Below are 26,210 nucleotides of genomic sequence, written 5' to 3' on the forward strand. Positions count from 1 at the left end.
TCATGGTACAGCTTAGCCCTTTGGGGGCTCTGCTCTAGTGCTTGCAACACTGGACAGGAAACATGGATGTCACTCTTTTGTTTTCATTTTTTTACCACTTGTGCTTGTATCTGTTCTTGGTATGTGTCTTTTTAAAAAATAATTCAGTCACCAAATCCTTCTTCTTTGGAGTCTTGTGTGTTTGGGCTACCCTTCCCCATGGAGTTGACTTTCCCTTTCAAAGCTCAGGTCAGAGAAACCTACTTATCTTTTTCCTAAATCACTGAAAGTCCCTCATCCAACGACCTAGATAGGAGTCACAATCCTATGCCAAATGTTTCTCTCTGTCTCTATCATAAACTTAAACTGTCATTTTTACTTCAGCAACCAATTCCTCCTTCCTGGTTAGAATCAGGTCTTTGGCAGCCGTTCTGATCATCACTTCCTCTCTCCTCTGAAGGATGAAATCAAGACAAATCAAGAATTCCTCTAAAGTTCTACCTCTTAAGGGGCTTGTAACTTATTAAGCCGAGACATTCAGAGAATTGGGTATAAAATGTTGTGCCCACCCCATGACGCCTTTGGGATTCTCTTCTGGAGTTTATTATACAGCTCCTTCAGAAGGCTGATTCTCTATCTACCCAAATATAGCACATAAATATATGGCTGAGAAAAATGTTCTAATCTAGTGTGGTGAATGGAAACCTATCTAATGGGTGAGTAGCAACACTGGTATCAGTTATTAAGGATGTGGCACAAGGAACCGGTCCTTATTTGCCAAAGAAAAGGGCAGAAATGATTACTCTCCTGAGAAAGAGCCTTGGTCAAGTAAAACATACCTGAGAACACAGAAGAGTGGATAGAACATGTAGCTGAGTCAGGTAAAGATGTGATGTGCTCTGTGGCTTTTCCCTCCATCCCCTTGGGGGCAGAGGTTCTGAAATTTAAAATAAGTTCAGCTTGGCAAGGGAATGGTTAGAGATGAGATGTGGGGGAGTTTTGCCAGGATCGATATGGGAATGTTAGGAAGGGCCTATAACTTCAATAGAAGTCTCTGCTCAATCAGGGGCCCAACGTGAGGGGCAACTGTCAGTTTGGTGCCAAGAAACCCCAAGCTTTGTGACTTAATCTTTGCAGGTCACATGAGAACAAGTCTTTCCATCTAGAGGGCCAATGGCAGGAAAGGATAATACTTTATGGAGTCTTTAGTCCAGGAGTGGGGAACCTGTGGTCTTGAAGCCACATGTGGCCCTCTAGGTCCTCAAGTGTAGCCCTTTGACTGAATCCATACTTTGAAGAATGCTCTATAGCAAGCCTATAAATACATTTTGATTTTATCAGTCAAGATTCTTCAGGGACCAAGGAACTGCTTCGGATGCAAGCTGTAAACAAATAAAATATTTGGGCATCAGAGAATACTAACCTATGGGCCTGGGGGAGTATTAATGGGAGGGCTGAATCACCTACTAAAACTGTGACCCTAAGCAAGTCAGTGAAGTTAAACCTCTTACTGCCCTAGGCAACCCTAAGTTACAGATAAGTCTGCACTGGTGGAGGAGTTTCCATACCAAGAGCACAACAGACAGATCAACTCTCTGATCCAGACCAAAAACCCAAACCAAACACTAAAAGGTGAATTTTTCCCCTACCCCATGCCATCAACTTGAAATGACCTTCCATGTAGGATCATATTAGGTATCCAATCCATCCCTTAGTAAGTCCTGATATAACCACTTGTTTCTACCTGTTTCTGTATGTTTTGTTACTGTTTTCCTCTCCAAGACTATGGGACAGCTCTGCTTTTGTAGTAACTTCAGGTTATAACAAAATGCACAACAGAGAAATAAATATAACCTTATCTAGTATTCTTAGGGGGAGCCTGGACAGAGGTAAATGAGACCATGAGAATCAAGTCTCATTTACCACCACACAGGCTCTCATTTAACTCCTTCAAGTTACATCTAATTTGGGAAAGTTCCATATTTACCAACAGCTGGTTACAGAGAGCTTCCCCCTCTCCACTGAGCTACAAAGGGAAGCAAGTCCAAACTGTGACTAGATATGTTGCATTGAAACTAAACCAGAATGCTTTAGGTCTATGGCTATCAACCCAAATTCACTGTTAGAACTCAGATTTTCTTTGCATTAATTCTCAATAAGACAACAAACACAGGGAAAGTAGTTGTATACATTTTACAGCCACAGAGTTTGGAAGCCTACTTTAATATCTGAATGAGTTAAGAAATATCAGAAATTACTTTGAAAAGTCTAAGTAAGCTAAGCGAGCCTTTTCAAGCAGTGGTAACAAAGAACTGGAAAGAAAGCTGGTAGGTATCCATCAAATGGGAAATGGCTAAATAGTGAGACATGACAGTAACGGAATGTCCTAAAAGGTAGGACAAACAGGAAGAGTCCAGAGAAACATGAGAAGATATATGAAGCACAACCAGGAAAACAAGAGACACAATGACTGTCCCCCCCAAAAAAAAAGGTAAATGGAAAGAATAATCACAACCAAGCTTGGCTAAAAGGAGAAGCATAGACCTTGCCCCTCCTTTCACTGGAGAAGTGTGTGTGTGTGTGTGGGGGGGGAGGATCATGGCTTTGGGATATTATGTACACTGTCAGATACTGCAGATATGTTTAGGGGGCTTTGAAGACTTCCCCCCCATCCCCATGCCCTTTTAGGTTTTATTACAAGAGAAGGACTGTTGGCTTGTAAAGGTGGGAGGGACATATTAATGAATGAATATGACAATGACGTACAAAGGTATCAATACAAATAAAAACAAAAAGAATAAAGGACTACACAGGTGCACAATAATATTAAAGATTCAATACAATGTCCTATATAGGTATACCAAATTTAATTTTCCTACTATAATGAATTTAATAAACATTTATGTACAAATAAAATAAATATTTATTAAACGCTAACTGAATAAGGGTTCGATTATGCCTATCCCATAAAGAATTTGTTCGAATTGATGCTCCTCTAGAGAAACTGCCTAGTACTGTGTATATCAGTGACTCTACCTGGATTTGGGGTACAACTAAAGAATTTCAATCAGAAATAAAATTGGGAAATCTAATATTGTAATATAAAGCAAGGGAAGAAATAACTCAATGCTTAGAAGTTTAATTTAAGCAGAACCTTTCTGGAGCAAATCTATTAGGTAGAGTGAGGTCTGTATAAAACAATTGTTTTCCACGTATGGAACATTGGTTGAGGTTAATGATAAAACATTAACAATAATACAATTTACAGACATGCACAGAAAGCTTCTTAGAGACTAGCAATCTATTTGGGTGGTTACAGTGTTAACTTCATTTTCAACTAGTGGATGTCTATTTTTTTCTTTCCATGTCATTCTATCCACCACATCTGTTAGCATTTTAAGCATTTGTATTAGGTTTCTTAAATGACATATGGTTAAGTTGAAAAGCATGATGGTAGATGGTACAAAAATGCCTTTTTCAAAGAGGAAAAATTTCCCTAACAAAATTGTTTTCTCTGTTTTTCTGAAGCTAAAAATCTCAGAAGAGAAGGCTATTTTCTGAATAGCAGTCAATTACACATGATGGTTCTCTTGATTTTCATCTACCTCCAGCAAACATTTGTTTGTTTGGAATTGACCTTAAGGCTCCTGAGGGCTGGGCCACATTTCTGCAGGACAGTACAGTAGGATGACCGCCGGGTCAAAACTCCAAAGGCCTAGATTCTAGTTCTAGCTCAGTCCTTATTCACTGTATGGCCTTGGGAAAGTCACTGTCTCTCTGCTGGCTTTCCTCATCTGTAACAAGAGGAGGCTGGATTAGACAACTGGACTTGAGGATACCGCTGAGATCTCAAGCTGGGATTCATGGACTGAGATGTGGGTTTCTACCCCACCTGTCTGCGCCCACACACTGCTCGGACAAAACCAAAATTAGGAAAAGCTCCTTCAGGGCAGGTTTCATTTTTGTTTTTGAACACAGGTACTTCATAATTGATTTTTAACTGAGTGACAGAAAGCTAGTCTTTCTATGAATTTAAGTATAAATATGAGTTTTACAAAAAACTAGTGAATCGATGTTGATTCAAAGTTGTCTGACAACATTGCTAATGGGTGAAAAGGATATGATTTGGTTTTGAGTCATTGGTCTCATAAGACAATGTATGGAATCAGTTAGTAGTTTGTTGGGAAGCAAAGCACTGTTGTCCCACACAGTTTACAAGAGTGCGCCAGGCACATGATGGCACACAAAGACTCCAATACCAACTGGGATGTACACAGGAGGCCACTCTCCTTCACTTTTCTGTCTGTTTTAAATGCCCTCTTCTCTTATACTAGTTGCAATAAGCCAACATATTCTCAGAAATCCTTATACATAGGTCTGAAGAGTGGAAGTCAAGAAGGTCCTTGATGGAGGCCTTTTCTCTTGTTCAAGGGCTGGCATTCAGGAAGTCTAGTTACTTGTGTGGCCTTGGCCAATGTTTAGTTTCTCTGAAGCCTCAGTTTCCTACTCTGTAAGTGATGAAGTTGTCCTGGATCACAGTGTTGGAGGCCTTAGCTGGAAGGGAACTCAGAGAACATTTAGTTCAACCCCTTCATTTTATAGATGTGGAAACTGAGACCCAGACGGGAAGTGAGCTGCCCACAGACACATAGGCAGTAAGTGATTATTTTTTTCTCTTACTTTCTATTCTTTGTTACAATGGATGACTTGCTAGGTAAGAGAATAGGGGGTATATTTAGAAGTGAAAGTTATGTAAAAACAATAAGAATTTTCTAAAAGTCAAAAGAAAACCAAGCCTGTAAAAGACTGCTCTCTCAGCACACTGCTCCCCTCTGAGTCGTGGGCTGGGGGAGAATGGCACACATCAGGTGTCTCCATGGTTAAAGTTGGGGAGCCAAAGAGAGACAAGATCCTGTAAGTGGGAGAGCCCCTCAATCCTCTAAATGAGGTCAAGTCTCTCAGGGTAAGACAGGAGTAGTGACTGCACCCATGACGTCCCTGGCATAGCAAGCTGCTGAAGAAGGACATCTTCTCTGCACTTGAGCAGGTTAGAGCACTGAGAGCTTGGGGGATTGACCCAGGGTCACATACCCACTGGGGGAGGAGAAGCACTTGAACTCAGGTTTTTGTGGCTCCAAGGCCAACAAGATCCACTACTCCAGGGTACCTCTCATGAACTTAGGACCACAACTCCCTTACTGCCATGGCACTGGAAATTCATTAATTGTGGTTGTTGTGCTGCTGTTGCTGATCTTTAGGGAATAATACAGAATGTGAGAGGTGACCCAGGACTGGAAATAGTCAAATGTCCTAATTTTTAAAAGTGGAAAAAAGGTGAATCACACAAACTAAAGATAGATGAGCAGCATGTCAATCACGTCAAACAGATATCTAAAACATTAAATTAATATTTTGGTGGTAGTTAAGGAAGTAGTAACTACAAGGTACCAACACAGATTCACTAAGAACAAGGTTATTAAACAAAGTTTATAAGGTAGATCAAATGAATGCTTTAGACACAGTGGTCTGAATTTGGTTTGACAAAATCTCTTAAGGTATTCATATGTACAAGACAGAGAAAGGTAGGACAAAAAGATGCAGATAGGTGGATTCCCACCTAAGTGAATCCAGTGTTGTGTCAATTAATGAATTTTAATGGAATGATGCTGACTTGAACAAAGATCTCTAGCACACTGCTATAGAGCTCTGTGGCTAGCCTTGTTTTATTCAAAATTTTTATTGATAAGACAGATGATGAGACAGACTGAGAGTCCAAAAAGATCTTAGTCATTTGGAATGAGAGGAGATTGCAGAGGGGGCACTAATTCCTGCTTCAACTGAAGGTGGTACTAGAGTCTGAGATTCTTAACTTTTTTTGCTTCATGGACCCCTTAATCACTCTGGCTAAATCTATGGACCCTTTCTCAGAATCATGTTTTTGAATACATGAAATGAAATATATAGGATTACAAAAGAAGCCATTACTTTGAAATGCAGTTTTTTAAAAAAGCATTTATGGAAACCCAGGTTAAGAGCCTTTGAATTAGGTAGTCCCTTCCAATATGGACAAGGATAGGCTTAAATATGTAAGGAACATTCAGGTACAGGGAGAGCATTAAAACATTATACTAGCCACATACATCTTTATGGCTACAAATTAGCTTGGCGGCAGTTTGCTTTTTTTGTCTTCTTTTTAAGCCAGAGTCCAAAATAAATCAGGGTCATAAGGGCCATAGAGGCCATCTAGCCTAACCCTCTTATTTCATAGGTAAGGAAAGTGAGGTCTAGAGAGGTTTCCTTTGCCCTGACTCTCCAGAGCCAGGATCCAAACCTCATGATTCAACCCAAACTGCTCTCTCCAAAGCGACTGCTGATATCTCAACTGCCTTTTCTCAGCGCTCATCCTTCCTGAGATCTCGGTAGCCTTACACATGGTTCATCACCTTTTTCTCATCAATACTCTCTTCTTTTGAGGTTTTCAAGGCATTGTTCTCTCCTGGTCCTCCTCCTCCCTCTCTCCCTGTTCCTTGTCGGTCCCCTTCACTGGATCTTCATCCAGTTCAGGCTCACTAACCAGTGTCCCACAGGCTCTATCATGGGCCTTCTTCCCTACTCCCTTGATCTATTTAACCTGGTGATCTCATCAGTTCCTATGGATTCATTTTATCTCAATGCCAGTGATTCTCAAATCTACTTATGTAGTGCTAACTTGTCTGCTGACCTCCAAGTCTTACGTCTCCAACTGTCCACTAGATGTCTCAAACTACAAATCCTCAGATATCTTAAACTCAATATGCCTGAATCCCTCTTCTACACTCCCCTCTACCTTTTCCCCTTCCAGACTTCCCTGTTAGTATCAGGGGAGCCCACACCCTCCTAGTCCCACAGGCTTCCAGCTCAGGCCTCATTCCCTCTCACATCCCAAGTCCAATCGATTTCCAAGGCCTGCTGATTTCACCTTTGCAGCCCCTCTCCGATGCGCACCCTTCTCTCCACCAACACTGCCCCCACCGTGAGGCAGGCTCAGCATCTCTCACTGATGGGAGCTGGTGGGTCTCTCTGCCTCAAGTTTCTCCTCAGTCTAGCCCTCCCCCCATTCAACTGCCCAAGTGATCTTCCCAAAGTGCAGTTCTGACCATACCAACCCTGGGAAGGCAGCATAATGTCATGACATTTGGTTTTGCATTTCTGTTCTACTGGTTTATATTGTAGTTGTCAATATGTATGTTTTTCTGGTTCTACTGACTTTGTATCAGTTCACATAAGACTTCCCATGTTTCTCTGAAAATTCTTTTTTTCTCATATAACATGGTATTCAATTTCATTTGTGCGCCAAAATGTTTAACCATTCCTTACTCACTATGTATCTACTTTGTTTCCAGTTCTTTGCCACTATAGAACTCTGCGTGCTTCCTTCTTAGCACCCACCTCCCCGGCCTGCTGTGAGGATCACATAAGACATCTGTAACATCTAGTACAATGCCTGGCACACAGACGGTGCTGTTCAAATGCCTATTTCCTTCCCCTCCTGCTCTGACTTTTTTGAGCTACGCAATGCCATCATAAGGTAATGGTGTTTCTTGAGGTATCAAGAACTGATAATGCACTCTCTAGGGCTGAGTCTCACATGTTCTTCAGTTGTCATCCACTTTTATATTTTCAACTATAACTTCCTATAGCAGGTGCCCTACCCCCCTCTCCGCTTTCTCTTCAGATCACCTCATTCACTAGAACTTGTACCCATGATGTCTGGCAAGATGGATCTGCAAAGAGGTGCCAGATGCTAAAGGTAACTCAAAATATTAGGGGTAACCCTGATAGGTAGCTACTTTCTTCTTACTACACACTGTAGCTCCTAGGTCCCCACCTATATTTCAGATGGAACTGAATGAATAGTGAATGGTGACTCCATTAATGTAATCAAAACATTTACTAAACAGAAGGAAAGACAAGATTATAACCTGACACTCCACCCACAATTCTAGGGAACCCACTCCCACCAATGATGGCCATCAGGGTACAGTGCCATGGTAGTAAGGCCCATTGGTGGAGGACACATGTGACTAGGGCAACCCCCGGCTCTGAATCTGAAAGACCTTGATGTCCGTCCTTTCTCCTTGGGCCAACCCATACAGACACATTTAGAGGCATGGCATTGGTGTCAGCAGGTGGTCACACTCGTAGGCTAGGCTGTGTCCCTGCACGGCTTGACAAGTCCACTGCTGCACCCAGGCAACCTTTTTCTCTTGCTGTTGAGGGAATGCTGTGCATTTTCAGAAAAAGCAGAGACCCTAGGCCTGGGGTCTGCAGAGATTTTAGAGTTCTCTCTCAGTTATTCTCTAGGGGGTAGTGATGCAGAGAGAGGGAAAGCTGCTCTTTCACCTCTCAGCTCTTCTAGGCACCAGGTGGCAGCTTAGAGAAGGTAAAGCTCAGAGGTTTTGTCTTAGACCTAATTTCCTGGTCCACAGCAGGGCCCCTTTTGTGAGAGATCTCACCCATGATTATTAACAAAATCCTTAAATTCCTACCACCCACCCTGTTTGGTTATGACTTCACCATCATATCTCCTCCTTTCCCCCACCTTGTGTGTTGTTTTCCTCGTTAGACTGTAACGGAGAGCAGGAATTGTCTTTTTCTTATTTGTGTCCCCAGTGCTCAAGTTGTGCCTGGGACACAATGGGAGAGTAACAGATGTCCTGGATTGTACTCTATTTATGCTGGCTAAGCATAGGCAATGTCCATTTGTCCAATAACCTCAAATAGGTCTGCAATTCAAAGTTCTTCAGTTTTCAATTCCAAAGTTTTTCTGACAAAATTGGGCATAGACAACACCGTATACCAAAATAAAGTCGAAATGGGTGCATGATCTAGGTATAAAGAGTGATACTGCAAGCAATCTGGGAGAGCAAGGGATAATTTACTTGTCAGATCTATGGAGAGGGGAAGATTTCATGAAAAAACAAGAGTTAGAGAGCATTATAAAATGCAAAATGGATAATTTTGATTACATTAAATTGAAAAGCTTTTGTACAAATAAAGCCAATATTACCAAGATTAAGAGAGAAGTGGAAAATTGGGAAAGAATTTTTACAACCAGTGTCTCTGGTAAAGGCCTCATTTCTAAAATATACAAAGAACTGAGTTGAATCTATAAGAATACAAGCCTCTCCCCAATTGACAAATGGTCAAAGGATATGAACAGGCAGTTCTCAGAAGATGAAATGAAAGATATCTATAAGCATATGAAAAAAGTTCTAAATCACTAGTGATTAAAGAAATGCAAATCAAAACAACTCTGAGGTACCGCATCTCACCGGCCAGATTGGCTAAGATGACAAAACAGGAAAATGATAAATGCTGGAGAGGATGTGGATAATTTGGAACACTAATGCATTGTTCGTGAAGTTGTGAACTGATCCAGCCATTCTGGAGAGCCCAAAGGGCTATAAATAAGTGCATACCCTTTGACCCAGCAATACCACTTCTAGGATTGTATACCAAAGAGATCATAGAAGCGGGAGGAAGACCCATATGTACAAAAATATTTATAGCAGCTCTTTTTGTGGTGGCAAAGAATTGGACATCAAGGGGATGCCCATCAACTGGGGGAATGGCTGAACAAATTGTGGTATATGAATGTAATGGAAAACTACTGTATTATAAGAAATGATGAGCAGACGGACTTCATAATAACCTGGAGAGACTTATATAAACTGATGCTGAGTGAGAAGAGCAGAACCAGGAGAAATCTGTACACAATCACAGATACGATGTATGCGTGACGACTAATTTCAATACACTGGGCTCCTCTCAGCAATGTGAGATTATAAGACAACTCCAAAAGATTCATGATAGAAAGAGATATCAACATCCAGAGAAAGAGCTGCGGAGTCTGAATGCAGATTGAAACAAACCAAATCCTGTGTTTCTTTCTCTTGTTTCCTCTTTCCCACTGATCATTCCATCAGTTATAATCCTTCTTTACAACCTGACTAATGATTAATGTGAAGGTATTTGTAGATCCTATATTTGAGTGCATGACGCCATAATGGGGGGGGGGGAAGGGAGGGGAGAAAATATGAAACTCAAGGGACTGTGGAACTGAATGATGTAAACTAAAAGTAAATAAACAAATCAATTTAATAAAAAAAAAAAGTGGGGGAAAAAAACAAAGTTCTTCTACCAGCTCTATGTAAATTAGATAATAGAAAACAGGACACTGGGACCATCTTCTTCCAGAATATGTGTTTTGTCTCTGCAGGCTTTTTTTTTTTTTTTTTTGCTTTTTGGAGCGGGGAGAGCAGGGCGTTAAGTGTAGTTAAGTGGCTTGCCCAAGGTCACATGGCTAGTATATGTTAAGTGTTTGAGGTTGGATTTGAACTCAGGTCCTCCTGACTCTAGCACCAGTGCTCTATTCATTGTGCCACCTAGCTGCCCCTGCAGGCTATTTTCTTAGTGTTCCCCCTGCCCAATAATGTTACTGAAGCCATGAAAGCAGATGAAAACTCAATATGTATTAAGAACAGAGGCCTGACTCTCGATAATACATTATTAGTTTGTCTGTCTTTGGTTTTGCCTGTTTTAATCAGCAAGTTTGTCAAACTCTGAAAATAGCAACTTGTAAAATGAGAGAGTTGAACTACATGAATCCTAAGGTCCCTCCCCAGTTTAAAATCTATGATCTTATGACTTTTTAATGATGGCCCCCATACTGCTTTTCTGTGCAACTTATTTGTCATCTCACTGCCACCTCAAATTCCACACATCTAAAAATGAAATCATGATATTTTCCCCTAACTCCCACCCACCCATTAAGATGTCCTTAAGAGGGGTAGTAATGAGACAAGGCTGGGAAAGGTTAGGGATAAGGAGTGTAACTATGCTGTTGCATGTCTATGAAAGGCCGTCTGGGAAACACTGGCAGAGGGCAACACTGTTTGCAGAAGGGGGCTGGCGAGAACCTGATAACTGGTAGATCACACATACCTGAACGAGTAACACCACTATTAGGAGAAAAGGTAGGAAAAGAGATTATTTAAAAAGTCTTCCTTAAGAGTCCCCAGTACATAAATAAAATAATTCAACCAGTTCATCCAAGAGAGTTAACAAGCATGACAAGTAACTAAGATTCTTAGTTTCAGCACATATGAACTGCAAGGAAAAGATTTCAGTGATCTGTAGAGACTCTGTTGCATGCTTGTGTTTCTCTGCCAGTCGAGTTAACTACTATAAATGCACAAAAAACAGATTGGTCTATAATTTGAAGAAAAGGTGAAAGAAGTGCATTTTTTTAGCCTTTTGCTTATCAGAGAGGATGAATCTTGAAAGAACAGAAGTCCTTAAAGAAAAGAGAAAAAAATAATCTGAAAAGAACCTAAACCTACGTTACAAAGAAGTTAGGGTGTGAAAGAATATGACCCAAAGGAGGCCAGGGAGAAAGACAACTGTACCTAACCAAGAGGCATGCAACTTTCCCAAAGATACATCTAGGGTAGGGCAGAAACCCTCCTAAGACTTGCCACACCTGAGGACCACTTCTGAACACATGACAGAACAAACAATGCTGGAACAAGGAACCTGGAAAATATTATTAGACAAGAAACTGAAGAACTGAGGGATGAGTGTACCCTATTCCAGCTGCTAATTAAAGGCCAGGGACTTTAAAAGGGAAATGAATAACTGGTTAAAAAGGTATCATTTGAGAGAGGAATTTAGTCTGGACCGTGCTTAAGCTACAGGGCTCTCAGCCAAGCATAGCTTACTTACATCGAATAGGGGCCTGTAAAAAATACTTGAGGAGCTGATCAGAGAGCTTTAATCTGGAAATGGATGGAAAGAGAGGAAGAATCAATTACAAAACTTTGGGAGTTTTGGTTATTTTGTATTTTTTTTTCAATTTAAAAATTCTTAATTTAAAAGACACCAAATAAAATGGACATTTTTATTTATTTATCTGGACAGAAAAAGAACACTTATTCATGAAACTGCAGATTTCTAATGTTCACTTGTCGCTTTCAACATTACCCAGATTCTCCGTGCTTCTTTTTGCTTCCTACATTTTTTTCCCCAAAAACATGCCTTAATGACCCTCTTCTTTTTTCTTCTGTTTCCCTATTTATTCTTATTTACCCTCATCTTCCCCCCCAACACACACATTCCCACTGGAAAACAAAGAAAAATAGAATCCTTGCAGCAAATCTGTATTAAGCAAAAGAATTTCCCACACTAATTGTATCTTACTCTAGATATTCAATCTATTACTTTTCTGTCTCAAGGAAGGTAGTAGCATGCTTCACCACCAGCATCATGGCTTGTCAATAACTGATTGGAATTTCTCAAGTCTTTCAAAATTATTTTTCTTTCAATTGTTGTCATAACATAAATTATTCTCCTGATTACTGATTTCACCCTTTATGAATTCAAGTAAGTCTTCCCAATATTCTCTGGTACCTTTCATTTTGTCACTTCTAATGGCCCAATAATATCCTACTTTATTAGCCATTCCCCAGTAGACAGATACCCTCTTAAGTTTCCAATTCTTTGCTAAAACAAAAAGAGCTAACATAAATGCTTTTATACATGTATCCTTTTCCTCTTTAGGGCACAGGTCTCATAGTGCTGTTGTGCAGTCAAAGGGCACAGTTTAGTGACTTTGGGGCATGGTTCTAAACCAGAGGTTCCCAAACTTATTTGGCCTACTGCCCCCTTTAAAAAAATTCCTTAGTGCCCCCCTGGAAATCTACTTTCTTTAACCTTTTAACAATTTCTTTGAAATTTGCATCGTTTAAAAAAATATTCTTTTTAAAAAAAAATGATGGCTCTTAAATTTAGTAATTTATTGTAAAACTGTGATTTTTTTCCTGCATTGAAATTTTGATGATGCAATATTGTGTCATATAACTGTATGGCATCATATTGTAAACAAGTATATGCATGCTAGACTTCTCAACAATGCACTATATGCTTGCCTGCTAATACTTGCTTATTAAGACCTGTTGGCAGACTGGACCACTGATTGGATAAATTTGCATTTTGTGTGTTTACTTGAAAAGTAATGCAATCACTATGAGTTTAACTCTGTTACACAACAGATGGAACATGTATGAATGTTTTTTCAAAATTTTCATCTCTTCTTTCCTTATGCTTTCACTGGCCCTTATTTTCATCCAACGCTCCCCAACTGCTCCCGAGGCTACTACCTCCCTGGCTTGTTCCAGCGCCCATCAGGTGGGCAGTATTTCCCACTTTGGGAACCTCTGCTCTAAACAGTTTCCCTGAATTTCTATACCAGTTCACAGCTCCAACTATACACTAATCTGTGTCTATTTGTCCACAGCCCCTCCAACAACTATCATTTTCTTTTTTTGTTGTCTTCACCAATCTGATGGGTGTGAGATGGAACCTCAGAACTGCTAGGTAAGATACTACAGGGACACAAGGACAGCAGTGAAAAGGTTCAGTAATATATCCAAAGAAAGGTAAGAATAATGCACGTGCATCCTACAGCTATACACAAATGTACACCGAACATTAAATATGCAAAGAAAACTCTCAATGAGACTGACCACAGAGGTATAATGTATATGACGGCATGTAAATTCATGACTAAAACACAGGCAATGGAAGAATCTGACACAATTTAAGGCAAATGGAGCAGTAAAATAACACTGAAAATCAAGAAGCTACATTCCCATCAGGAAAACCAGAACTAGAAGGCAGGAAGCATGGGAGAGGGCGGAGAGCAGAAGCAATGCTGGAGCGGAAGGTTACTGTAGACTACCAGACCAGAATGAAGCCTGGGATGTGAAGTTCTAGAAACTGGCTCAGAAGTGGGATGTCACAGTGACTGTGCATAGGTGGCTGGCTGGTGGCCCTTCAATAATACAGGTCTGCAGCAGTTCTTGCTCTGCTAAAATCAGAAAGGATGATAATTCTTTAAGGCAAAGGAAGTAACAAGGGCTTGGCTCCTTTTCTTAAAAATTAGGTTCCCCAACCCAGCACCCCTAAAAATCTAAAGCACCTCCTTCTCCCTCCCTACCCTCTACACTGAAAAAGCAAGGGAAAAAAAAACCAAAGGTAGGGACACATGCTGTTTATGTATGTCTCAATCTACACTGAGTTTATCACCCATGTTTCATCATGAGTAGCTAGCCCATCAGCCCTTTGCCCAGTATAACAGCCAGAAAGCTGGTCTCCCAGCCTGCAGCCCCTTCTCCCATGCCCAGGCTGGCAGCCCACTTACTGGTCCTCTGCTCAGGAAGCTCTGGCAGCTCTCTGCTGCCTTCTGCTGCCCAGTTCTAGTCTCCAGGTGCAGAGTGCTTTCACACTGTTCCCTGCACCCCAGGACACTTCCTCTTTTAGCCAAAGTGGCTTGCCCTCAAAGACTGCCTGTGGGTTATTGCATTCAGTTTCAGGGTGCTGTTTTAGGATGACCATTAACAAGCTGGAGAGTATCCAAAGAAGCACAACCAGTGTTGGGCCCTGCCTTGATACCTCCTCATATGAGGACTGGTTGAAGGAGCTGAGGTTTGCCTGGCCAGGGAAGGAATTAGGAGGGGATATCTATTTTCAAATAGCTAAGGGGCTTTCATGTGGAAGATAGATTAGACTAGCCTTGCCTAGCCCCAAACTACTGGAAACCATGCATGAAAATTGCAAAGAGAGAGTTTTCAGTTCCATCTAAAAAAGGGAAAACTTCCCAACAATAAAAGTCATCCCAAAAGAAGAAAGAACTGTGTAGGAGGGTGATGATGGCCAGGGCTAAATGACCGCTTCATTAAGGCACTGGAGAAGCTGTGCCTGCTTAGGTAGGAGTTGGATTAGATGACCTCTGATGTGCCCTCCAATTTGGAGCCTGTGATTCCATGGTAACAGCATTTATTTAAAAGATAATTATTTATTAAATGCTTATATACAATGAGTCATGCAAAACCCTGAGGGAGATACCAAGATGATTAAGACAGTATTTTCCCTCTTGAAGCTTATACCACACCAAGGGAGATGATATAAGTACAAAAATAAATATAATACCAAGTATAATGGGATAAATCTGTAAAGAAGGTCTACCTCTGAGAGACTGGAGGGAGACTCAGGAAACAAGTGACCTTGTAGCAGCACCATGTGTGAAGAATAGGAAAGGACTGTAGCAAAGGGGAACAAGACAACTCACATGGATTGGTTTTCTTGACATCCACAGAATGGGAAGACAAACAAGGCCGGGCCGAGGGGGAGGGAGGAGGGAGGAGGAAGCAGACCATCCAACAGAGACAAAGTAAAACAAGGAAGGAGAATGGTCTTTCCACATGGTTAAGAAGCCTTTATAGAGATCACCTGAGTACCCTGATACCCTAAATGAGTTCAAGTCATCTGGCCAGAAAAAAGTACATCCCAGGCTTCTGAAAGAGTTTATCGATGTGATCACTGAGTCACAGGAGGAGGCTGGAATAATCATGGCAAGTTTCCACAGAGCTCAAGAAGGCCTTTTACCTCATACTAAAGCTGGTGGAACAGTAAAGAAAGCACTGGGTCTGAAATTAGGAAGACCTGGGTCAGATTTGGCTCTAGACACCTACTACCTGAGTGAATCTCTGCAAGTTATTTAAACTCTGAATGCCTCAGTGAACTCAGCTGTAAAATGGGGATAAAAACAGCGTCTCTCCCTTGATGAGTTATTGTGTTGATCAAATGAACGATTTGCACTGTGCCAGCACACAGCAGGCACTATATAAATGCGTATTCTCCTCCTGTTGCCTAGAACCAGGCCTCCGTAACATCTTCTGACTGCCTCCATATCATGTTGCCAGCAATCCCCACTGGAACCCTGGATTCTGTCCCTGGGACCTCAGCCTCTGATAGGAAGAGTTTTTATCTTGTCTTGCCTGAAATGAGGCTTCCATCATATTTCTGAGCCATCTCCACACCAAGCTGCTGTGCCCACCAACTCCCAGCTTCATCATCCACTCATTAACACAGCTGTGCCTCAGCAGCATCGGTAGAGACTGAACTGACCAAAAACATGCATTAGGAGAGCCCCTGGATTTCCCATAGCACCTTGGGAAGTTACCCTGATCCCAACTGCCCTGGGAGACGGGCTGCCTCATTTGATGGGTGAAGGAACATGGAAGGAAGTAAAGACAACTGGTCCAAGGGCTCTGACAGAATGGCTCAGGACAATTTGGCTTAAATAGCATGAGAGATGCACAGGAGAGGACATACAATACCTCACATATGCTTGTGCAGAATCGTCATGGAGGAAAGAGGCCGCGTGTGACAGTACCTCGTAGCAGGGCGCACTTTGAACCAGCACAGGCCTCGCAGTGCATTCTGGGCAAAGTGACATGCTACCTTCTGTAGCACAACGCTGCCCGTCTGGTGAGCCTGAGCTATTTGGAATTGCCCTTAAGATTTTTTTCAGGGGTAGTGCTAAGGGGTTCAGGTTTGTCACAGCTGAACCAGCCCGGTGCATCCTGGCAGCCATTTGTAGTACTGAGGCCAGGATGGAATATACCTCCTACCCTGCAATACTGCAAAACAGGGAAGGACGGCCAAAAGGGGGATAAAGAACTCCTCAAGAGTCACTGTGTGCATGCCTCAGTGTTAGCAAATTTCAATTCCATATTTATTTTTCCCTCCCTGAAAATGCTTGTTATGATAACATTTGGCATTTCACTTCTCACTTTCATGGATTGCTATAAACCTAGCCATTCCCCATGGAAGGTGATGCCCCTCATCGCTGCCTCTCAGAATCTGTATTATCTTTCAAAAAGTCAATTTAGGTGGGATTGTGTAGTGTCCCTAGCGTCCCAACAAAAGGTTCTTGAACACAGGATCTGCCTGTTTCTCTTCATCTTAATATCCTCAGTACGAGCACTGTGCACACAGTAGTTGCTTTAAAATGTTATTAAACGGAACAGAATTATAAAGCACCTACTATATATAAAGTGCTAGAACATCAATCATCAAAAAATGCCCTTGTCCCTGTCCTCAAGGAGTCAACCTTCCACCAGAATAACAACAAATGTGATTTGAAATCTCAAATTTATCCAGCTAACTCTTGGGACAATCAAACTACTTGTTAATCTCCTAAGCAAATTCCCTGAAATGAGTACAATCCCTCCAGATTTCACAATACAGACTAAGGCTGTCATCAGGACTCAAAAGAGATGGTCTCTTGGGAATTATTTTTGAAGAATTTATGGCCAGCTATCTTTCTACAGTGTTGTCTAACAAGGTACAAACCGTTTTTGTAAAATAAAAAGACTATTATTTTATATTTACTTAACATTATTTGTCTAAGGAGAAATAACGTCTCTGCTGTCCTTTGATTTGGAGTGAGAGATAAAGAAGTTTAACATTCTTTGGATGATTTTAGACATTACTGATCATAAGAATTACTCATCTACATTTTACAAATGTAACATGAGATACTGAAAATTTAACTGACGTACTCAAATCAGTAATCTGCTCAATAATAAAATGCAGGTCTCCTAGCCCTGATTCACTTCCCATTGCTAACAGGGAATTTGACAGCAGCAGCATCATCATCATCACTACTAACATTCAGAAAGCACTTTCAAGTATTTAAAAGCACTTTCTGTACATGACATGATATGATCCTCACAACAACCTTCTAAGTCAGGCAGGTACTGGAGGCATTATTATCATTCCTAGTTTTACAGATAGAGAAACTGAGATTTATCAAGGTTAAACAACTTGCCCGAGGGCAAAGTGGGCTCTGAACCCAACTCCAAGACTCTATCCATGCTATTTCTGATAAATAAAAAATAATCTTCAATTCCACTATCTCCATGATTCCCTATCACAGCTTCTGGGATTTCCTAATAATCTCTAACCCTCCCCTTTCTCTTTAGGGTCATGTCACATGGGTTCCCTTTCCTCTTGAGCTATTCCTATCACCATCAAAACCCCAGGGTCCCTGCCCATAGAGTCCTCTTCTTATTCAATTGGCTTCTTTTAAAGAGCTGACAGAACACATATTGGTTGATATAATGCAGGGCTCCTTGACAGAGCTCAAGGAAATGTCTCCTAATATGGAAGATGATCAGAAGGCTTGGCAGAGGTTTTTGTCAAGGGTCAGAGCTTACTTATTCATTGCTATCAGAAATGCACATATGTGGGCTGATGTCTTAGCCACAATGTGAATAAGAAAAGCACAGGAAAGAAGGGTGACTAAGGTGGGGAGAGGAGAACTGGGGGGAGGAGGGCCAGAGGGTAAGTGCATGAAGGGATGACCAATCCCTTCTAAGATTATGTAGGAGCCTCATAATCTACTTTAGATTCTTACCTTTTTCTGCTGAAATGGAAACAAAACATGGCTTGTGGTTAATGACCACTCAAAAACATTATCTGGAAGTACAGCAACAATGCATCTTGTGTTCATAACTCTAGTAATGAAGTAGTAAGTCATACTTAGTTGAATTTATCCAAACCAGCACCTTAAAGGTCTCAAAATCTATTTTCAAATAAATCTTCAATTCTATCAACTCAACAAATTGTTATTAGCTATGAAGACCAATGCTGGGCACAGGACACAAATATGAAAAAACAGTTTCTGCCCTCAAGAAACTTGCACTTAAAAAGGAGGGCAGCAACGTATTATGCACAAATAAATATGAGGCAAGGCAAGGTAGACTCTGAGGGAAGTATACAAGAAATCCAGACAAACTACTCCAGGACAAGCTAGGGAGTGAGAGATCTTGAGCTGAGGCTAAGGAGTCATGCTGAACAGGACTTCAAAGCCTGACTTTGGAGGATAAGAACGAATTTAAAAGCTGGAGAAGAAAAGATTGTGTTTTAGGAATGGGGTGGGTGGGGGAAGTAAGCCCATCAAATACACTGAGGAGGGAAACCACAGGTTAGGATCAAGGAACTCACGAGTATGTGAAGTAAAGCCAGGAAACTGGTTAGACCCTATGTTATCCTCCTTTGGGAAGTTATTTGTGAAACTGTAGAGGAAGCAGAGCTTTTTATTATGCTGGGTGATCTTGTACCTCAACGTCTAGGGATATTATTAAGGTTTATCAAAAGATTTATATTCTTTATAGAAAGGGATGGCTTAAAGATTTTTATTTAACATGAAGAATTCCAAACTTGCTAGGCTGATAGACTGTAACCTCTTAGAAGGCAAGGACGTTTTTGAGAGGAATGAGGGTGGGGTAGGGAAGAGGTGGTTTTTGTCACTCCAGGGCCTAATATAGTGCCTAGCATATATGAGACCCTTATGAAATCAATCTTCTATGGAGATATATAGAAAACACAGTCTGAGAAGGTCTGGAGGGAGGCCACAGATTCACTGGAACATTACTGGAGAAGGTACAAGAAAAGATCATCTCCTTTGGGTGCTGAAATATTATTGGCCAAAGGGGAAGGGCACAATGTGAAGCATTTTTATGTAAAAAAATTCCTATTATGTCCAACACCAAGTAAAAAGAAAATTGAAAGCATTAGCAGATTAAATTCATCCCCATGCAACAGAAGCTCCCAGCCCAGGCTCTTTATTAGGAGTCTAAATCTTAACAAGTGGCTTAGGAGCTGGATAAAAGCTCTCATTGGGATAATCTGTTAGTGGGCAATCCATGCCATGGAGAAGGCAATGGAACAATGTTCAGTGAGAATTGAGTCTACAGAAGCTACGTAATGATGTCTTCATCTCTAGAATTATAAACTGTCACACACTTTTAAGTAGAATGATATATAACTTGCTGCTACTAACCTTACCTGAGTCAATCAACATTCAGAAATGTTCAATCCACCCAAGACTACTTGGTGGCTAATTTACTTTCTACATTACAGATACAGAAAATGTCAATGGTTTTTATAAGAAAGATAGATAATGACAGCCCCCAAACCGGACCTTCTGACTCCAAGCTCTGCTTCTTTCTAAGACAAAAGCCCCAACAACAGGCGGCTCAGCAGAGTGGCAGAAGGCTGGCTCTGGGAGGCCAGGCGCAGGCTGGCAGTCCAACTCTATGCCTCAGCGTCCCCATCTGTAGCTTGCACAACCTGCATACAAACAGTTAGCATTCCATAAAACTCACAACATTCTATGAATGAACTGTCTGCCATTTCCAGAGTCAGACTCATTTGCTTAGCGGCCTATGAAGAAATGGATACGTTTGGTATTTTCCTGAGAAACAGCCTGGAACAGAGTAAGAAGGCAAATGGCCCGGGCAGCTTTGTGAAGCCAATATAATTTGCTATTCATGCGCACATCCTGAAGAATGAGAACCGTTAAGGTTTTGCGGGTTACACGTGACAACAATGAAGCGGATCGTTGGCCCGCGCCATCCTCTGCCTTCTAAGTCACATACCGTCAGCGCTCCATTCTGCGTGCTGGCGCTGTTAGTATTCTGCTCTCCATGCGTCTGTGTACCTCCATAAAGCGTCAGGTTATGCTCACTGGTCTGGCCTGCGTAGTCCTGAGTGTGTGGTACCCCATACTCGGTGGGAATTCCGTTCTGTGGAGGTGGTGGAAATGGGATGGTGGTAAATGGCTGAACCATGGCGTCAGGAGTGGCTGTTGGCTCCTGGTTACCCTACAAGAGACAGTGAGGGAAAGGAAAAGAAAAAGAAAAGTGATTTAAAATGGTATAAAAGAACAGAGTCCCAACTTGTCAAGTTTTAGAGTAAGCCCTAGAGCCCTCAAACATTCTCTGACAACTTCAACCAACCAAAATACTTATTCTGTTGCTTTGGGATGGCAGAACAAAACACATCTAGGGTTCACATGTATTTTTGCCAGTTTCCTAATGGACAGAGTTGGAACCAGGTTAAGGTTAATAAATACCTGAAGGCCAAATATTTATACCCTCTAAAGAAACCCCTTCTCCCCAAATACATCCCCCAAACTTCACTGATGGCAAGCTAGAGACCCATTACTGAATTGAAATTAAGAGTGAGATAGTAATTCCCCATTTCTTTCTGGGCACTTTCCACTTATGGCCTTTTTTTAAAGGAAGCCAAAAGGATATTAATCTCAGTCAAAAAAATATTTATAAAGCACCTAGTATGTGCCAGATACTGTGCTAAGCTCTGGAGATACAAATTAAGGGGGGTGGGGTGGGGAAAGGAATGACAGTCACTGCTCCCAAGGAATTTACAATCTAAGCCCACAACAAGAAGTAGGAAAGGGAGCACTGTGGAGAAGTCTGCTAGAGAAGACCCAGAGCGGAGCAGTGTGTCCTGGTGAGCAGTAAGGCTGGGAGCTATTCAGAGCTGGGCTTCTTCATGGAGTTCATGGCTTCCCTCTTCAATCAGAGGGACAGAGGATGGTCAGTTAATGCCAGAACTTCAGTCCTCTTGGTTCACAGATGGGAAAAGTTCTTAAGAGCCTATCAGTCTCATTCTACCACTTCTGCCAGCGAAAATGCAAAAGAGTCTACCAGAATCCAGCACTAGGACACACTCAAGCTAATTCTTTTCTCTGGGCAGTCACTCTATCCTGAACTAAGTAAGGAGAAGCCCCAGGAAGAGAAGGCGTGGTTATGGAAGGCAGCCACCTGTCTATCCAGCGAGCTTCCCAAGAACCAAGTCCAGTTACCATAACAACAGCAGCAGGGCAAAGACAGTCAGCCACACCTTTATTGATGGGTATGTAAGTTCTGGATGAAACACAAGCAGGAAAGGTTGTTTTGTTCCCTCTCTTCACATTCCTGTCTATTTGTCTACATGCTCATTCATCACTCCCATTCCTAATTTAATTCTCTGGCATCTAATGTTTCCTTCAGGTCTTCAGAGGTTATCAATTCCAACTCATTCATTTTACAGATGAGGAAACTGAGGCCCAAAATGATTAAGTGACTTACTCAAGGCCACACAGGTAGAACATGGTAGAGCTGAGATTGGAACCCTATACTTTTGGCTCCTAATTCAAATCTAGCATTCAAATAATATAAAATATTAAAATAAGACAAGAGTTTGGGAGCAAAAGGAAAAAGAAAACTCAACAAAAGATTATCTAAGAGGATTTTATGCCTTTTAGGAACACGGTTCAAGGAAGGGGGAAAAAAGACAGTTTTAAAAATTTCAAGATGGTGTCTTAGTTGAAGTTTTGTACGCTAATTTAAGAGTCAAAAGAAAATTCGAATATTTCTTTTACAATTTATTTGTAGGTCAGGAATTTTGAGAGTAAGATTCCCTTGACAGAAAACACTTGAGAGTACCACTGAACTACTCCCGATGTCACAAGGCAGACAGCACTCATCCATAGCCAACAGTGTGCCCTTCAGCAGGCCGCTTTTCCCTTGGGCCACTATCTCTTTAACTACAAAAATGAGAAGGTGGAACTTGATGACGTCTAAAATCCTTTGCAATTCTAGACTCCTAAAAACCTAAAAGAGAAGCTTTTCCTAATTCCCAATGCAAAGCTCTATGCAGCTCATCCCTCAATATAGGAGCTCTGGACATTTCCTTTTGGTGTATGTAAAATGGCCAGAGCTTCTCAGATCTAGGAATGACGAATTTTGAAATGCTTTTTCTCCCATTATCCCCATCTGACCCTTTTGCTCTTGCTCTCTCAGCTGACTGTCTTCAGGTAGGGTTTTGAGTCCAGTAGAACCCGATTACCAAAACTCCCTTTTCACAGCTGTGTTGCTTCTCCTCATCAAACAACTCTTACTTCACGCCAAAAAAGGCAAAGTTGCGTTCTGCTTAAGAGTCAAGTCTTGTGACTCCTGCATAGTTTTGGGACATCTTCTTTCTGTTACTAGGTGGCAGAGAAGATCAAAGACTTTTAAAATGTCAGCCATCAACACTTCTTGCCCTGTTTCTAAATTGGGGAGTTAAGGGAAGCAATGTGGGTATACAGAGACCCTTGGGTATATGTCACTTGGTTTCCTCCCAAGCATGAGTATGATTTCTTTCAGACAAGACACTAATTATCCTCCTCTCTCATGGCCCTAATTATCCTTCTCTCTCACCCCATGGCATCTGGACAATGGGTTTGGAGCAGGACTCTCCAAACAGCATCACTGGCTTTCAACACTAACTCGATGCTCATTAAACTGATACACCCCAAACAAAAGGCTTCGAAGAAGGGGAAAGAGGCTTCTTCTATCCTAGCGGCTATTACAACCACTTGGCAAGGTCTGTAACTTGCTCCTCAGAGAAATTCAGTGGAAAATAGCATGAAGATGCCAGGGCAAAGCACAAAGAACACTGTACCTCTGTCCTCTTGCTGGATTTTACCCTGCCCTTTCTCCTCCTTGCACCACTGAAGCAATAAAGTAGAGATGAGAGGAGAGGTGATTCCAAGTGAAAAAAAAAAATGCAGTTTTCAGTAACCTCCAGCTCTCCCATTACAATCCTCATAATTTGCCATTGCTAACATCATATTATGATGTGACTTTAATCTTCAAAGCATTTTACAAGAAAATTAATCCTTGTTATCCCACCCTATGAAGGAGATAACTATTATCTTCACTTTGTAGAAGGGTAAGGTTTTGGTAGTGAGATCAGCAGTGACTCTCTGGCTTCCAGTAAATATTTACTCTCATTTAAGATCTCCTTCCTTCAAAGTCCCCTATTTTACACTAGTCCCATCACATCCTTCTTATTCTCCAGCACAGTCTAAATCCATGAGTTTAAAATAGATTCCCAAGATCCACTAACTTGGGATTTATCACAGGATAATTCTGGTGCACAACTGTGATGGGCAAAACCACAGAGGGCACTGAGGAAAGGACCCAGGTTTTCCCCTCTCTTATCAAGGTGCCTGTAGACCCTGCTTATAAAACAGAGACAGTGCATAACCAGTCAATGCCAGGTGAATCTGATACTGGCAGAATGATGAGCTGGGGAATAAAGACCCTGACTCTGAGTTCCCTGATCCTCAGTTTCCTCATCTGTAAAACGAGACTGGATGATCTCTAACGGCTGTTCCAGTTCCACATTTGTGGTCTGAAGAATCTGTAGCTCAAGTGAAACAAACCTGTGTGACTTGTGGAAACTGAAAGGGCAGCTGACCCACGTAAGTACAGACAGAGCAAGAGAGCCCAGAGCACTTGAGCAGAGCCAATCTGCTTCATGTGGATGTATTATCACTGGAGGCTGAGCAACTTATAGATGATGTTGGATCAGTGGCACATACAGGATTCTTCCCTTCCCCCAATTCCTGATGAGTGCTGGCCTGAGAGTCACCCTGCCTCATGACTTGGGCGATCTTTGGCAGTTCTCACAACTGGTCTGCAAAGACCTTGCTGCTCTGGCTCCCCGGGGCCGACAATTCATCCAGACCTGAAAGTAGCTTCCCTTTTGCTCATCCTTCATTCGGCCAAATGGCCACAGCCCCCAAAGGGGTACCAAGGGCCTGGTTTCTCATGTCTGCTCCAACACTAGTCCTCAGATACATCACTTGAGCTGCCTTGTAACATCTTTACTTTTGCCTAAAAGCTTTGTAATGATGGCAAAAAGTGGTAATCAAGCTTAATTGTACATAGGAAAGGGAACAACTTTGATTGTTCGTGAAATTTTGTAAAGTACATATAGGTGGTCTGGCATCTGTTTGACCATGTATTCTTCAGCCAACATAAAGTCAAGAGTCCGTCCCCAGGTCTATCTTCATTCTCTTATGTAACCTCCTGGTTACAAGCTGGGCTTTCTTCACCTGTACTCCTGATATTACAGGATTAGTTTTTCAAAGGACATTTTAAAATTTAATTCCAACCTTATTCTCAAAAATGCCCAAAGGCAAAGATGAGAGGCACACAAATAACCTCTATGAAATTTTCCCTTTTTTTTTTTTTAAAAGGAATTTATTGATTGATTGATTGGGGAGGGAAGGCAGGGCAATCGAGGTTAGGTGACTTGCCCAAGGTCACACGGCTAGTAAGTGTTAAGTGTCTGAGGTCAGATTTGAAATCAGGTCCTCCTGAATCCAGGGCAGGTGCTCTATTCACTGCGCCACCTAGCTGCCCCCAAATTTTCTTATTAAGAGACTTGAAAACATTTAACTAAGTAATCAAAAGAAATAATTGGTAAAAGCCTATTCCATTCAACTTCTAGTAGACAACATAAAACAAATGGAGTTCTACCCCCTCCCCTCAATCCCATCTACGACTTACTCCCAACCAGAGTTTCAATTAAAATGGGGGAAAAGTTATTACTTCTGAACACACAATCTTGACTGGGAGGAGACAAGCATGGCAACCTGGTCCCCCTTTCCCCCTATCAGATACCACACACTTTAACCCCTGCTGGCCTGGAAGGGAGTTACTTCAGATGACTTTCACTGCCTTATTTAACAAGTGTAGGGGAGAAAAGCAATTACACTGTATAAAAATCAGTCATGTTGCATGCAATGTTTTTGTTCAGCTAACTCATTTTCAGCAAACCCACATTTCTCCCCATTCATTTATACTCAAGGCTAGCCTTCTCAAAGAATCCTCTGGTGCACAGCACCTTTACACATGTGCAATTGCAAACCTGTTTTATACAGGGCACAGCCCACATTTCTGCATCTTTCTGCTTTACTGGGAGTATCCCTCTCAATAAGGCCATCAGGTGGGGTCGTGATCAAACCCAAAAGGCAAGTCACAAACCTAAGCTCCTGAAATCACTTTGTAGGTGATTAAGTCACTGATATTCCAATTAAAGCCCTTTCTCAGGTTACCCAAGAATAACATTCTTATGAAGGTACATGTTTAGTGAAATAACATAAATATAGTCAGACTGTAGGAATTGTTCAGTTTTGGTAAAAAGTTTTGTACTATTAAAAAAAGGAAATTTATTGAATTAGAGCCTTTTTTTTTGCCAATTTATGAAAAAGTAGGGCAAATACAGGGAAGCAAATTATAAACATTACTTAAAAAAAAAAAAGGAAGACCTTACATTTTCTTGTGAATTCCCTAGCTCAGTGTCGCACAGACACAGAAAGCCTTCATTTTTACAAAGGAGGCTGGGAAAGCCCCTCAAATCTCTCATCATCATTTGCTACATGCTCTGTCTGGCCCATCCCATGCTCTCTCACTTGAGACTCTCAGAGCTGGAGCTGCCGGTTCTAAACTAAAGAGCAGGCTGGGGAGAAGCTTCTCTTGGTGTCCATCTCTACAGGTTTGGAGACAACCCAACTCACTTCATTTATTCAGTCACTTGTTAACCTGTTACTTTATGTGCAAAATCATGTCTCATTCTTTGTAGTCAAATCAGGAGAGGAGTAAAATCTCTATCAAGCTCTAGATTAAAAGTCAGCAGGCAGAAACTCACCAGGAGAGAAG

At 41.5% G+C, this 26,210-nt stretch overlaps 1 protein-coding gene across 13 annotated transcripts in view; it reads right to left on the reverse strand.

The window, feature by feature from the left end:
• Nucleotides 1-26,210, reverse strand: part of RBFOX2 (RNA binding fox-1 homolog 2) — a 331,281-nt gene that overhangs the window by 52,851 nt on the left and 252,220 nt on the right. For all 13 annotated transcript variants that reach the window (XM_069082058.1, XM_069082059.1, XM_069082057.1 and 10 more), the window contains one exon: nucleotides 20,310-20,534. In XM_069082058.1, the coding sequence (XP_068938159.1) occupies nucleotides 20,310-20,534 (225 nt within the window). The remainder of the gene's footprint in view (nucleotides 1-20,309; nucleotides 20,535-26,210) is intronic.

Source organism: Petaurus breviceps, unplaced genomic scaffold (assembly GCF_028583685.1).
Source record: "Petaurus breviceps papuanus isolate PSGF00001 unplaced genomic scaffold, PetGlider_PUasm1.0 156, whole genome shotgun sequence".
In the NCBI taxonomy this organism is placed as follows: Eukaryota; Metazoa; Chordata; class Mammalia; order Diprotodontia; family Petauridae; genus Petaurus; species Petaurus breviceps.